We start from the raw sequence: 16,097 nt of genomic DNA, 5'->3' as shown, positions 1-16,097 counted from the left end.
TTATTTCTTTGTTTGTTTACTAGAGACCTGGTGTACAAAGTCGTGCTCAGGTGGGGTCCCTCGGTGTTTGGGACCAATGGGGGGGTGCGACTTGCAGAAGGGAGGGACCTTGGGAAGTTGGCCAGCCAGCCCCCCCTTATTGCCAGCAGCAAGCAAGGCACGGTTAAGGCACGGCCAATTCCATGAGGAATCGGGCTCCCTCCTCCCTCCTGTCTGGGTCCGGGGTGAGGGAAACCAGATTTGAGGATGTCAGGGCCCCAGCTGCAAGGTCTGGGTCAGTGCGCATCATAGCTACAGGATAGTCGTCCAGTTGTTCCGGTTGTTGGGCTTTTATATAGAGAAAATTTTAATCTTGACCTGAAGATAATTTTCTATTGCTTTTCAGAGAGAGTAGAAGAATGGGAGGTAGGAAGCGGGAGAGGAGAGAGAGAGAGAGAGAGAGAGAGAGAGAGAGAGAGAGAAACATCTATGTGAGAAATACATCCACTGACTGCCTCTCAAATGCTCCCCAACCAGGGGAAGGGAGTGAATATAAAACCCTGGTACTTGCCCTTGACTAGGAACCAAACCCTAGACCTTTTGGTGCAAAGGCCAATGCTCTAACTACTGAACTCACTGGCCAAAGGAATACTGGATCAGGGTGGGGGAAGCCTGCAGGGTGGAAGGGCCACTGGGCCAGGGGCTGTGGGGTTTGCAAGCTGGCCCTGCCCCCAAACTGAGTGGAGGTCCCCAATGGGGGCAGGGCTGACCTGGGCGAGGGGTCTGGGGCAGTTTGCAGGCTGACCATGCCCCCATTGGGGTGGGGGTCCCTGCTTGGTGGCGGGACTGGTCTGGGTGAGGGGCTGAGGGTAGTTTTCAGGCCAGCCACAATCCCAATTGGGTTGGGGTCCCCACTGGGGGCGGAGCCGGCCTGGGTGAGGGGCCTAGGTGGTTTGCAAGCTGACTTCATCTCCAATCAGGGTGGGGGGTCCCTGCTGGGTGTGAGGCTGGCCTAGGCAAGGGTCCTGGGGTAGTTTACAGGCCATCCAAGTCCCCTGCTTTGTCAGGACAGTCCTGTGGAAGATGTCCGGTCTAATTAGCATATTACACTTTTATTAGTATAGACTAGAGGCCTGGTGCACAAAAATTTGTGCACTCGGGGGAGATGGGGGGGTCCCTTAGCCCGGCCTGTGCCCTCTTGCTGTCTGGGACCCCTCGAGAGATAAGGACCTGCTGGCTTAGGCCTGCTCCCGGGTGGCAGAGGGCAGGACCAATCCCTAGGTGCAGGCCCTGGTCGGGCTCAGAGCAGGGCTGATTGGGGAGTTGGAGTGCTGCCCCCTGTCATGCACAGAGCAGGGCGGTTCAGGGGGTTGGGGCGCCACACCCTGTCACAATCAGGGCAGCTCCGATGGGGAGATTATGGCTCTACCCTGTCACACACAGAGCAGGGCCCGTGGGGGAGTGGGGTTTGGGCGCTGCACCCTGTCACACACAGAGCAGGGCCGATCAGGGGGTTGGGGCGCCGCACCCTGTTACACACAGAGCCGCAGGGCAATCAGGCGGTCAGGGGGTTGGGGCGCTGCCCCCTGTGAGCAGTTCTGATCAGGGGGTTGGGGCACCTTCCCCTGTCACAAACAGAGCAGGGCGATCAGGGGGTTTGGGCGCTGCCCCCTGTCACGCTGATCCCATTGCCTGGAGGCCTCATGGCTCCACTGATCCCGGTGCTGGGAGGCATATTACCCTTTTACTATATAGGATAGAGGCCTGGTGCACGGGTGGGGGCCGGCTGGTTTGCCCTGAAGGGTGTCCTGGATCAGGGTGGGGGTCCACACTGGGGTTCCTGGCCAGTCTGGGTGAGGGGCTGAGGGCTCTTTTCAGGCTGGCAGGTGACTGAAGCTCCCAACCTTTTTTTCTTTTTCTTTTTTTTTTTTTAATTCTGGGCCAGCTTTAGCTCTGAGGCTTGGCTCCAGCTCTTAGGCCTCAGCTGCTGAAAGCAGGTATCTGGCTTGTTTGGGTTCTATCATCGAAACACTGTTTCAACTCCAGCTCTGAGATCCCGGCTGGCTGAAAGCAGGTTTCTGGAGTTTGTTTAGCTTCTATATTTGTAACAATGTTTCAAACTGCAAGCTCAGAGGCCAGCAGCAGCAGGCGGGGAACGTTGGAGTCCTCCATCACTGAAGCAAGCAAGCCTCATGTTCGCTTCAAGCTGCCTGGCTGCCGGCCTCCATCTTGGCTGGCCGTTAATTTGCACATCCCTGATTAGCCAATGGGAAGGGTAGCGGAGGTACGGCTAATTACCATGTTTCTCTTTTATTAGATAGGATAGGACAACCCATTTGCTGATACCACAGATTCTAAATTGTTCTATGAAAGTAATAACTAAGAAATATGATGTTCTTAGCATGTAGATTTTAGGAAATGCTTTCAATCTGCTTTTTGTTTATAAGTTCAGATTTTTTAAATTAAATTCATTGGGGTGACATTGGTTAAAATCCTTATTTAGATTTCAAGTTTACATGTCTCTGATACATGATCGCTACATTGCATTGTGTGTCCACCACCTAAAGTCAAATAATCTTCCCTCAGCATATATTTGGTCCCCTTTACCCTTTATTTACCCCCACACCCCTTCCCTCTGGTAAACACCATACTATTGTCTATGTCTATGAGTTTAGTTTTATTTTCCACATATGAGTGAGAGCATATAAATGGCAGTACTTCCTCCTTTCTTATGGCTGAGTAGCCTTTCTTATGGCTGAGTAGTAGCATCATACACATACACACACACACACACACACACACACACGCACACGCATACGCACACGCACACCACATCTTCTTTATCCAAACATTTACTGAAGGACTTTATCCAAACATTTACTGAAGGACACATTATTTTCATGTTTTGGCCATGTTACAATGAACATATATCTTTGCAAATAAATGTTTTTTCAATTTTTCTGGTAGATAACCAAAAGAGGGGTTGTCGGATCATATGGTAATTCTATTCTTGTTTTTGTGGATGTACAGTTTATGTTCCTACCAGCAGTGAATGAAGGTTCCTTTTTCTCCATAACTTCTACAACACTTGTGATTACCATTCTGCTTTGGTCTGTCTTTCTTGTTGGCTTCCTTCAGATGTGTGGTGGTCCCTGGCTGTCTTTTTATATCTAACAAGAGGCCCAGTACACAAAATCCATGCACTGGGGGGTGGCGGGGGTTGTCCCTGAGCACAGCTGCACCCTCTCCAATCTGGGACTTCCCCCTCATCACAATCCAGGACTGCTGACTCCTAACCACTCGCCTGCCTGCCTGCCTGATTGCCCCTAACCACTTCTGCCTGCCAGCCTTATCACCCCCTAACCACTCTCCTGCCAGCCTGATTGCCCCCTAACCGCTCCCGTGCCGACCTGATTGATATCTAACTGCTCCCCTTACAGCCCGATCACCCCCAACTACCTTCCCCTGCTGGCCCAATCGCCCCCAACTGCCCTACAGGCCTGGTCAGCTCCAATTGCCCTCCCCTGCAGGCCTGGTCACCCCTAACACCCTCCCCTGCAGGCTTGGTCACCTCTAACTGCCCTCTCCAGCCTGATTGCCTACAACTGCTGTCCCCTGCCAGCCTGATCGCCTACAACTGCTGTCCCCTGCCAGCCATCTTGTGACTGCCATCTTGTGACAGCCATCTTGTGACAATGTCCCGCGGCACTACCTAGGCTTTTATTATATAGGATATGTTAAGATGAGGCAGTAGGCAGGATTTCAACAGGTACTTGATAGTAAGGTTTGAGTTGTCACTTAGACTCCTAGGCATGATAATTTTTCTAGCCTTTGCTATTGAACTTAAATCTGAGGAACCCTGGGTTCTCTGTTCTATTCCATTAGTCTATTTGTCTTTTCTTGTCCCAGTATCAGGCAGTTGTGAGAACCATGTCTTGCTTATATAGCTTCATTTCTGGTATTGTGATCCCTCTAACTTTGTTCTTCTTTCTTAGCATTGCTGTGGTTATTCAGGGTCTTTTTTTATTCCATATAAATTTTAGAAAGTTTGTTAAAGATCTTTGAAATGTGCAATTGGTATTTTAATGGGGATTGCATTGAATCTGTAGATTGCTTTGGGTAGTATGGACATTTTAATGATGTTGATTCTACCAATCCATGCACATAATATGTTCTTCCATTTGTTTAGATCTTCCTCTATCTCTTTTTTCAATGTCCTATAGTTTTCTGAGTAGAGGTCTTTGACCTCCTTAGTTAAATTTATTCCCAGTTATCTTAATTTTTTTGGTGCACTGATAAATGGGATTTTTTTTTCATTTCTCTTTCTGTGAGTTCATTATCCTATATAATAAGAGAGAAACATGCAAATTAACCATCTCTCTGCTACGCCCAAGCCACGCCCACAAGCCAATCCGAGTGACTATGCAAATTATCCAACAAGGATGGCGGTTAATTTGCATACGCAGGTGTCAACTGCCCCAGTAGGCCACAGTGGCGGCAGCCGCGGCTCCTGGGACTTTCACCAGCCCCAGGAGGCACGCCAAGCCACACCCATGGGCTCCCAGGACTTTCACCAACTCTGGGACCATCACATCTGCTATGCTCACCAGCCAATCAGGATGAGTATGCAAATTAACCCAACAAAGATGGCAGGCCTGTGGGCAGCGTGCATGTGCATAGGCACCGAGCGCCTTGGGGCAGGTGTCTCACCCTGGCCGCTCCGTGCCAGTGTGCAATGCGTGGAGGCATGGAGCGGCTGGCCACAGCAGGGCGGGATGCCTGGCTTCCACTCCTTCTCAGCCATTGTGGGTAGGTGAGCAGCACGCGCCAGCGTCCCGCCCCGCCCAGACTGCTCTGGGCCTGTGGTCAGTGCGTAAGAAGAGCCTCTGGACAGGGGAGGGCGGCCAGTACTCCCCACATGGTGGCAATGGCAGCCGTGAGCGTGCCATCCCGAGCCTGTGGGTCGAGGTGAAGTGCCAAGGAGTGGCTGCACAAGTCCCATCTCCTGGCCCAGTAGGTGTGTGATCACAAGGACAGCCACCGTGGAGGGCCAGATTGATGTCCTCCTGGACACACCCTGGGCGTTTGCATATCTGCAAAGCCATAGGCCTCCGGTGTACATATCCTCTCCTCCCCCCCCTTGCATGCGAACATCCCCCAAGGTGTTGTCACCCTTGTGCGCCTGCAACAGTCCTGGAACAAGGCGTCCACAAGTTCCCCCCGCCCCTCCACTGCACTTCCATCAACCCTAGCATGCCTAAGACCCCACAGGATGTGCACTCGTCCCCTCTGACACGCTCACGTCCTTTGGAGAGTGGCTGAATGTTTTGGGTGCTGAGGGTGGGCGCCTGTGAGATGACAGTGAGAGGGTGGAGTGGTGATGCCCTGTTCCCGTGGAGGCCAGTGCAGCTTGAAATTACCTCTGTGGGGCTAATGCAGGTGCCTAGGTGGGAGCAGGTGCAGACAGACACCCTGGTGGGCACGGGCGGCCCTCACTGAGGTGCCTTTGGTCAGCATTCAAGATCAAGAATCCAGAGGAGGCGAAGAGGTCTGTCCTCTCACTGAAACAGTGGGATAGTCGGGGTGATTGCAGAGGAGGAATGTGCACTTTGGGTGCCAGCACCCATGAGCAAAGGCTGGCCTGACTGAGCCTCGCTCCTATGGGTCCTAGCGCACACCTGCCAGGCAGCGGGTGACAGGATGTGCTTTTCCGAGGTAATGAGAGAAAACATTGATTCTCCCGCTCCCCGTGAAGGTGGAAAGTGAAGTGGGGAGACATGCGGAGAGTAAGCGAGGTTCCCTGTCTGGGGGTTCCAAATCCGCTGTTGGTTCCTTTCACCGCTGACTAGAGATAGACAGAGTGTCCTCCCAAAATGTATACACGCTTTGAATACCTACTAATTCCAATTGTTTTAAGCATGAGAAGAAAGAAACAACAGTGGAGCTGTCATCTGTTAAAAGTGTGGGAACAAACAGGCAGTCGGACATTTCCCGAGGTGTCCTGGATTGGAAACGGTGTAGGCCATACTGAGGGTCCCCCTTTCCCTCCCACCCCCATGCATGAATTTCTGCACCGGGCTACTAGTCTATATATATAAAGAGCCAGGGACCATAATGTACAAAACAACTGAAGGGACGACCGAACACCACACTTCACATGCAGCAGGCTCGGGGGAGCAGGGACTGGCAAGCGGGCTGAACTGCTGACCTCTCAGAAAACGAGAGAGACAGAGCTGATCAGCTGCAGTAGGTGCTGGTGTGGCCTGGAAAGAGAAGCAGGGTCTGATCCGCAGCCTCCGTGGCAGCTGCTGATCAGCCCTTGCCTCTCTCTCTCTCTGGGCCTCACCAGCAGCCGCAGCTCTCTCTCTCTGAGAGGTCAGCAGTTCAGCCTGCTTGCCAGAAGCCTGGGGTGGCTGCTGTTCAGCCACGCCTCTCTGGTCAGGCCTAGAGATAGGCCCAGAGATGCTGACTGGCATAGAAACTGACCAATCAACCAAATCTGGGTGAACTGAGAAGAGCCAATGGCTGCCTAGGAGGCAGAGCTTTTGATGCTGACTGGCATAGAAATTGACCAATCAAAACCTAATCTGGGTGAACTGTGAAGGCAGAACTTAAGGTGGGGGCTGAGGAGAGGTTTTAAGGGCAAAGGTTTGGTGTAAGGTGTAAAGTGTAAGAAAGCGGTTCAATTTTTTAATGATAAGTTTGGCTGTACAGTGCATAGGGCTGGCTCTCAATCAAGATACAGTGATTATGTATTTTTGTCTGCCAAGTGCATCTCCTCCTGCTGAAAAAGGCTTCCCTCCCCCCTTTAAGCAATCCTATCCTATATAATCTATTTATACTAATAAAAGGGTAATATGTTAATTAGACTGAGTTGACCCACCATCTTCTGGACGTCCAACTTCCTTCTGGACAAAGCCATGGTGGTAGGGGCCAAGGCAGATGCAGTTAGGGGTAATCAGGCTGGTAGGGGAGGGCAGTTGGGGGTGAGATTAAGCTGGCAGGGGAGAGCAGTTGGAGGCAACCAGGCCAGCAGGGGAGGGCCATTAAGGGCAAGATCAGCCCATCAGGGGAGGGCAGTTGGGGGTGATCGGGTTGGCAGGGGAGGGCAGTTGGGGGCGATTGGGCCAGCAGGCAGAAGCAGTTAGGGGCAATCAGGCAGGCAAGCAGGCGAGTGGTTAGGTGCCAGCAGTCCCAGATTGTGAAAGGGATGTCCAACTGCCGGTGTATGGATTGTGCTTAAATGAGCAGTCAGACAACCCCTAGTGATTCCAGATTGGAGAGGGTGCATCTGGGCTGAGGGACACCACCCCCAGTGCACAAATTTCATGCACCGTGCCTCTAGTGCTGCTATAAAAAAGAAGGAACTTTTACCATTTGCAACAGCACAGATGGAACTGGAGAGCATTATGCTAAGCGAAATAAGCCAGTCGGAGAAAGATAAATATCACATGATCTCACTCATATGTATGATATAATGATGAACATAATTTGATAAACAAGAATAGATCCAGAGACAAATGGCAGCGGGGAGGGGGGTGGTAAGAAGAGAAACCAAAGGACTTGTATGCATACATATTAGCATAACCAATGGACACAGACACTGGGGCGGTGGGGGCTTGCCCACCCGGGGTGGGAATGGCAGGGGCAGTCAATTGGGGAAAAAGTAGACATGTAAAACTTTAGACAATAAAAAACAATAATAATAATAAGTAAATCTAACGAACCGCTTCCCTTTCTTGAAAAGATTGTAAAAGTCAATCTATTCTACCATTTGTTCTGAATGAGTGAAGATACAGTAGGATTTTTGCCTTGTGTATTCTAGTGACCTACTGAAATACCTACAAAGACTACCTTGTCATTAGCATTTAGGTTCTTTGATTCTTTTTAGTATTTGCATTTTTATCTCTATGGTTTTCTGTGGAGTTTATTGAGGTTGTAAGCCAGCAACAGTAAAATTTTAACCATAAAGAACAATTGTTTTACATATTCAAGCAAGATGAGAGGAACATAATCATCTGGCAGCCAGTATATCTAGGATTTGCTACGAGATTTAATTCTGCCACCATAGTGGATACTAGATACTTGGTACTGGAAATTTTGAAAAATTGGGAGTAGACCTGGACTGATGGGGAAGTACTCAGTGTTGCTTTGATTGGACCTAACAGTACTATACTGTAAAGTGTTGCTTTACTAAATGAACCCCCATAGACCTGTGAGCCCATGTCTGATTAAAACTTTTCAGTGTTTTAGCACTATTTTCAAATAGAACACAATGTACATTTATAATGGAAAAAATTTAAATAGAGGAAATGGGAGCAAATATCACCCAAAGTTTTACTAACTAGTCTATATTTTGGTGCCTTTATTCCTATTCTTTTTACTCCCCCCTATATAGGTTTCCGGTCATAATTGACTTTATTATGGTGTATTATATGCCATATTGCAGCTGTATAGTAGTCAACCTTCCATTTAGAAAAAAAGTATTTGGATGAGTTTTCATATTTTAAGCTGTATTTGTCTGATGAGATCCGAAAAGTAAAGTATATGTTAACTGCATGGCTTAAGAAACATATCAGAGTTTTAGCTATAGTTAAGATATTTCTAGCTTGAAGGAGAATTTATTCCTCCAAATAGTGATTGTTTTCAAATTATGCCATCTGGAGCTTCTGGTTACTGAGGAGTCAGTGGCTTTAAAGGGAAGCATCTGAAACAGGCAAATTGATATTTTATCTATAATAATAAAAGTATAATATACTAATTTGACCCCACATCCTCCCGGACAACCAACTTCCAGATGAAGCCAGGGCTGCGAAGGAAGCCTAGGTCCCGGGTGCCAGAGGGAAGCTGCTGCTGGCAGCCAGGGAAAGGAAGGCCTACTCCTGTATGAATTTTGTGTATCTGGCCTCTAGTGTAATATAAAGATATTTCTGATTCTTGGATACTGGCAGTTTTTAAATGCTCTGTATTTTAAAAGATATCAACCGGATAATCTCCCTTCCTGTCTTTGTGTATATGAGGGGCACACTGGTGGGAAAGTATGACAGCATGATGAAAGCTATTTTATAGGAATATGAGGAAAGAAGGCTTATCTGAATTAGTTCATAATAACACAAGAAAACTGATACAGTAGGCAGTGAGGCAGACACGAACAGAGTAGGAACGATAGGCCAAGTATGTCACCAAAGTAGAAAGCTGTTGGTGCCTAGCAATGGGCAAAACTGGGAAACCAAGTATTGTAGGGTGGGACCTCACCCAAGGGTGACCTTTCCTCCTTTAGCATATCACGGGTTATGCAGTTTACAACCCCTGAACTTTCATATCGCTGGTCCCCTCACCTTTCCTCCCCCAGCATATGGACACCCTTAAAGAGAAACAAAGGGCCCCGAAAATAGCCTCATACAACTTCCATGCATGCCCTTGCATCCTGACTCCCATAGCATTAAGCCCTGAGGACAAAAGAGGTTCTGGCCTGATTCTAAAAATCTTAGTAACAAAGCCTCGGGTCTGCTGATCTTAGAGACAGAGTTTTGGTCAAAGTAGAAGTAATATCTAGGCCTCAGTTGGTTTCAGCTTCAGGCCCAGCTTAGGTCCCCTAAGACCGTCCCTAAAATTTCTGCCTTTAGGTAAAAGCCCTTAAGATGAAGGACCCAGCACCTGTGCTCTCTCTCCCTTGAGCATGCCTGTAGTTTTCCCCGCCCACTTCTCAGGTGCTCTCACTCTGGAGCATGCCCATGCCTTCCTGCTCTTGTTCCCCTGGGCGTGTATATTCTTCCTTCCTTTTTTCTAAGTTCCAGGGGCCCTTCTTCTGCCTCTGTAACTTGTGTGTTGAGCCCACGGAGCAACACTGGCTCACTTCTACCTCTGTGACTTTCTAAATATACTTTCTCTTATAATTTAAATTCTTGGCTCTAAATTCTTCCTCAGCCAAACTCAACGATAAAAGTCAAACATCTGGTGCCATTTTGCCACTAACAAAATGAAGCTTATTAAAATTGTTGGTATTCTGTCATATTAAAGACTACTACTATTACTTTCAACTACTTACAGTGACTAGAATTGGGTTTTGGTTTTACTCTAAGAGGATTTTTGTAACATCGTTTGGGCTATTTCCGTATTTGATTATTGCTGTATTGTTGGGCTCTTAAATCAATGGATACTTCTAAAAGACATGAATATTTCTAGTCTTTTAAAGATAATTTATTCTCTAGCATATCTCAAAAAATCATTGTCATAGGTCTGACACCACTGCAGGTAAATTCTAATTTGTATCAGTAGTAGGATTTGCCTTCCAGTTGCAATAGATTTTAGACAATTGGTCAAACACTTGTCGCACGCCTAACTTGCCCCAGTTTCTTTGCTGAGAAGGTTGGAGATATAAGAGGAGTGAAAGTCCTGTCTTCCCTAGAGAAGCTCACTTTTTATGAGAGGGATGCCCTGGAAGCAGTTGATACCATGTAACAAGTAGTAACTCAGGTGTGTGAGTGCAGAGAAAGGGACAGTTGTTTCGTGTGGCTGCTGGCAGAGGTGTCCTGGAGGTAGATGGGAAGTGGGGTTAACCTTGCTGAGAAACAGTGGAAGAAAAAGGCCTTGTAGTCAGAGAGAGCATCTGAGTGAGGCAGGGTCCTGATAAGTATCATGTAGCTTAGGGAATCTATATATATAAAAGCCTAAGCAACCAAACAACCAGTAGCTATGATGCATACTGACCACCAGGGGACAGACACTCAATGCAGGAGCTGCCCCCTGGTGGTCAATGTGCTTCCACAGCCAACGTCCCACAAACCCTCCCCCCACCAGCCAGCCAGCCTGATGGCCCCGATGGCCTGGCCAATCTCCCGCAGTCTCTCCCTTGGGCCGGGCAAACTCCCATAGCCCCTCCCCACAGGTGACTGGCCAACCCTTTGCAGCACCTCCCGCTGACAAACCAACTTCCCATGGCCGTAACCCAAGGCCGGTTGACCAACATCTCACGTTTCCTCCCTCCAGCTGGCCCCAATGGTGCTGATTGGAACCTCCAATGACCCCTCCCCTGGTCAGCTGGCCCCAAAGGCCCCGATCAGGCTGGCTGGCCAACCTTTCATGTCCCGTCCCGCCTGCCAACCTCCCACAGCCCCAATCAGCCCTGATTGAGGTCCCCTTCTCGTACATGAACTCATGCATTGGATCTAGTCTAGTTTATATATATATATAAAAGCCTAAGAGACCGTTACAACCAGTCAACCAGTCGCTATGATGCCCACTGACCACCAGGGGGCAGACACTCAATGCAGAAACTGCCCCTGGTGTTAAGTGTGCTCCCAAAGCCAACCTCCTGTGGCCGGCCAACCTCCCATAGTCCCTCCCCCTGGCTGGTCGGCCCTGATCAGCCCAGATCAGGACTGGGCAAGACGGCCCCAATCAGCCCTGATTGGCGGGCCAGGCCAAGGGACCCCCTACGTGTGCATAAATTTGTGCACCAGGCCTCTAGTAGAATTTGTAATATCATGTTAAGTACCGTATTATCTGAGGTTCTCTTTTGAGTAATGTAATAATAGTCTTATTTCAACATGAGGAGAGAGTTAAATTCTCAGAGTTGTTTGATCTATTTTTGGATGTGAGAGAATCTTAAAACAATACTTTTTAATTCTCAAGGTAAGGAAACTGAGGCCCAGAGAGAACTCTGGTCCCTAACTTGTGAGCCGCAGGCCAGCCCCAGCACACACACACCTCTGCCTCAGATACATGTATTTTGTCACACTGTCTCCTGAACTAACATTTATCATTGGCTTTTATGTACTTCAGTAAAAGCTCTTGCTTCAATATTATAGAAGGCAGTATGTCTTAATGTAGACAATAAATAGTAGAAATAGAAATCTTGGCAGGATTCATTTCTCAAGGAAAAAACACTAAAATCTTATTTTAAATGTTTTACATTGTTATAAAGGCAATTAATCATAGGTGTTTGCCAAGTAAGATTATAGGTAGTATGTCAAGGGCAGCATTTGATGACCCCCTCGTCAATTCTCATCATTGGAAGAGAGAGCATGCAGTGTGTTTGCCGTAGAGCTGCACATGGTATTGCACTGAAGCAGTTCATAGGGTATGAGAACAATTGTAATGCTTAATTGTCTGACATTTTAACCAAGGAAAAACACACTTTTGTAGGTTTAACTTACTGTGATATTTTCTTCTGCCCCCCTTCCCATTCAGGTGTCTCCTGGTCACCTTAGGGAAAAGTACAGCTCGTGTGCTACAGTATTTGTAGACAGCACTATTTCTCAGTCTGATTTGAAAATCACCTTGCAGTGGTGAGTACAAATAGGGGACAGAACCCTTATCCTGCCCATATGTACTTTCATTTGATTGTCCTTTTCAGTGCTCAGGTTAAAACACTGGTGTCAATTATATATTGATTTCCACTTCCATTTTAATCTTAGAGTGGATGGAAGAAGGGAAACCCACTTGACAATTAAAAAATCCCCCCCCCCAAAGTGTTTATCTTTACTTGAGGCATTACTGTTCCTGGGACATTGTCGAACACAATGAAAGGAGAGGTGTGTTTTACTGAATGTTTCTGGAATAAAGTATTTCTTCATGAGATACAGGCCTAAAACCATGTGTACTACCCTGGAAGCTGCTCTTGGAAGAAGGGGCAGCTTGTCCCCTACTGGCACCAGAGTGTATCCGCAATTACAGTTCATTGGAATGTGTCAGGTTTCCCCCATCCTACTTTCTTTTTTCCTGCACTATTTCTATATGGAAATGCACTCTCCTTCTAGGAAAAATGCATCAAAGCAGTCTAGAGGAACAACTTTTCAAAATAATTTCTTTGAGGGTTAAATTTGTTCAACTGAGTTTTTAATTTCATAGATGAATTAAATTTAGTTATATATATATGTATAGATATATATTTACACATCTTCAAGACACTACATTATATCGATCCCATATATAACAAAATCAAAGCAAAATCATGAGAGAGGTGAAGTTTGGGAAACATAGTCACAGTCAGGTTTACGCTTAAGCAAACATAACAGTGTCATGATGATGAAAACTATTCATTAAATTCTGTGAGTTCATAGTCCACAATTGGAGATGCACTTTAAAAACACCCTAATATGAAACTTTCAAGCTTACTTAAGAGCAAAATAAAACCAAACTAGGATGTAGAGCTTCGTGAATCCCATTGGCGCTGTCCAAGGATCATTATTGGTGTCTCTCCAGGATGAGAGGGTTGACTTTCCAGAACACAGTTTGGGAAATTCTACCTGAAAATATTAAAATCCTTATTCCTGATTTTATTTTTCAGTCCTAAGACATAATTTATTTATAAACTTAATTTTGTTTATATTGTATCAGCTTTTTGGCTAATTAAATTCTCAGTAACTTCTACTTTAATTATAACAGCCAGTTCACAATCATAATAATTTAAGTTTCTTCTCTCATAACAACAGTTGAGATCAAATTGAGTTTCAGCAAAACTGGAGCCCGTCTCTCTCTAAAGTCCTGAGCTTTGGCACCCAACTCACAATCACTGAGTCTTTTTCTTCAGTCTGGCCACTAAATCCGGGAGTAAAAACCAGTCCTTTCTGGCTGCATTTCATAGTTTCTTTTGAATTAGATGATTCTGGTGTTACAATATATAATTCAAGAGTTGTTTTGAAGATTAGCCTTACTTAGACAAGTGGGTGTTACGCCTTTTCCCTCCAAATTCGTCTAATATTTGGAAGTACAGTAAATTTTCATTTGCTCTTACCAAGTTTTGAAAATGATCATTCAGTACATTTACTATTGGTAAATTAAAGGTTTAGTGAGAATATTAATAGAGCTCATTAGCTTTTAGGAATGGTTTTGAAAAAATGTTTATTCTGGGGTAATAGTGCATTGTTCTCAATGGGATGGGTGAGCCTTATTAGAATCACTTACGCAATTTTTGTCTAAATGTGTCTCTAAACACATGCTTTCCATTTCTCCTTCCCTAACACACTCTGTCACTCTCACAAGCCTTCTGATAAGCTGAGGAGGGATGGAAGGCATTTTTATGTGGAGAAAATCATCTGGGATGATTTTGATTTTAACTCTACTTCATTCTGTTCTCAAACTTTGCTGCACTTTGTCATCACCCGAGAAGCTTCCAAAGTTAACCAATGCCCGTTAAATCAGAGCATCTCAAGGTGGAAGAAGGCAGTTTGTAAAACTCCTCTGATGATCCCAATGCACAGCCAAGCTTGGGAACCACACTGCTTGGTTAGAGGGTAGAAGAAGGAGAACTGCTTCTCACTCTTGGTGGGACCTTGAGCAAGTCAGTTTTAAGCCTTGGTTACTTTCTCTGTAAAATGGGTTGTTGAGTTAAATATCATCACAAGTTCATTGGTTCCTTTCAGCTTATATGCTTCAAATTCTATGGTTTTAAAATCATTTTGAAGATGAAACTGTTTGAAGCACTATAGAAGTGCCCATCTTTGATGCTAACAATGCTACAGGCCTTTGTACAACTGCTAATATTCTATAACCTAGTTATAAAATTCAGATTTGCTTTTCCTCAATTATTTGGAGCTTCATTTCTGACATTTGGGGCAAAGAGAAAAAGCATATAACTTGATCTACAGCACTCCTTTGTTTCATGTTACACAGCATCTGGGAATAACATAGGGATATAGGAACTTACGCAGTATATGAGGACTTACATCTGCTCATTAAAATTTTATTTAAACTAATTTGGAAATAAATGTTTTTAATACTACACGGTGTATAATTTTACTTCATTGCATTCTTATATTTGCCATTACATTTTCTTAACAATTATGTAAAAGTGACCTTAAATGATTCTCTTCGTTATAGAGCATTTCATGTAACTTTAGGGGAAAAAGGAAAATAGGTGGGCAGGTGGAAAAGCTACTGTGGCTTAAATTTAAGCATGTGTACAAGTAGATCTAACTTGTACAGGATGAAAGGTTCTCTGAGTAGAAAGGCAAAAGATAGGGCAAGAGTGTAATAACTTATATGTTATAATAATCACCCAAAACATGTCTTCTAACAGCATATTCCTTAGCATTTTGGTTTTCCTAATTTTAGTAACTGACAAAGAACTACCACAAGGCAGAAAGTGCTTAGGCGATACTTTCTGAATGAGGATCTCATGGCCCCTGGAAGCTGGGATGGTCTTCCCCCACCACAACCCTTTTAAAACCTGTCTTCAGACCTGACATAAAGTCAATTGTTACTTTTTCTTTTCTCCACAGCCTGGCACTAGCAATATATTACCACATAAAGAAGAGGTGAGTTTTAAAACCAGTCTTGTTATTCTAGCTAATAAACTTACCAGATATAAAGTTAATGTTAGATTTTAACTATGGATATTATTGGAGTAAGCGATAGTGCTCTTATTACATTGTTGAAGCGAACCATTTGTTTTTGTCTTAGGACTCCTAATGCTTAAGTTATTGAGGATCCTGAAGAAAATTTGTTTATGTGGTTTATATTGATATTTACTGTATTAGAAATTAAAATTGAGAATTTAAAAATGAATTCCTTGTATGTTGAAACATGGTTTTTATAGCACTGTTGAAATTTTGAGCAGGATACTGCTTTGTTGTGGCGGATTGTGCTGTGCGTTACAGAGTGTTTGCAGCTTCCCTAACCTCTCCTCACTAGATGCCAGTAGCATAATCTTCCCAGGGCCCATTTTGACAACAAAAAAATGTATCCACCATGGCCGAATGTTTCCTGGGGGGCAGAAACACCCCTGATAGCGAGTCATAGTGTTAACAAAATTCTTTATAAAAAAGAATCATTTTCCACAATAAATTGTTCGAATGGAAATTGTGTCACTTATTTACATTTTGCAAATCTCTTTATGTCTGGTTCAACAGAAGACAGCTGATTCTCACTTATACCCTGTCTTCAATCCTTAGAGATTACCTCAGTCATCTCAATAATTTGTTTTGAATAAACAATATGCAGACCCAGCCTCATGTATCTTTATGGCTAGAAAAGTTTGTATTTTCAAAGCCTTCAGATAATTTTGGATATTATTTGATACTATACCCGAAGTCCACAGAAGCTGTCTTCTGAAATTAGTTACAATGGAATTTTAAATCCTATCCTTGAACTTGTACTAAGGTCTCTGTAAATTA

The 16,097-nt window shown here is 45.2% G+C and overlaps 1 protein-coding gene across 1 annotated transcript in view; it reads left to right on the top strand.

Annotated features, from left to right (window-relative positions):
* Positions 1–16,097, top strand: part of LOC102427318 (cyclin-Y-like protein 1) — a 44,139-nt gene that overhangs the window by 14,512 nt on the left and 13,530 nt on the right. The window contains exons 3-4 of the mRNA XM_014449911.2: positions 12,172–12,269; positions 15,204–15,239. Coding sequence (XP_014305397.1) covers positions 12,172–12,269; positions 15,204–15,239 — 134 coding nt within the window. The remainder of the gene's footprint in view (positions 1–12,171; positions 12,270–15,203; positions 15,240–16,097) is intronic.

The sequence above is a fragment of the Myotis lucifugus genome, unplaced genomic scaffold (assembly GCF_000147115.1).
Source record: "Myotis lucifugus unplaced genomic scaffold, Myoluc2.0 scaffold_1532, whole genome shotgun sequence".
In the NCBI taxonomy this organism is placed as follows: domain Eukaryota; kingdom Metazoa; phylum Chordata; class Mammalia; order Chiroptera; family Vespertilionidae; genus Myotis; species Myotis lucifugus.
Note: the sequence above shows the minus strand (reverse complement) of the source record. Positions and strands in the feature narration are given on the sequence as shown.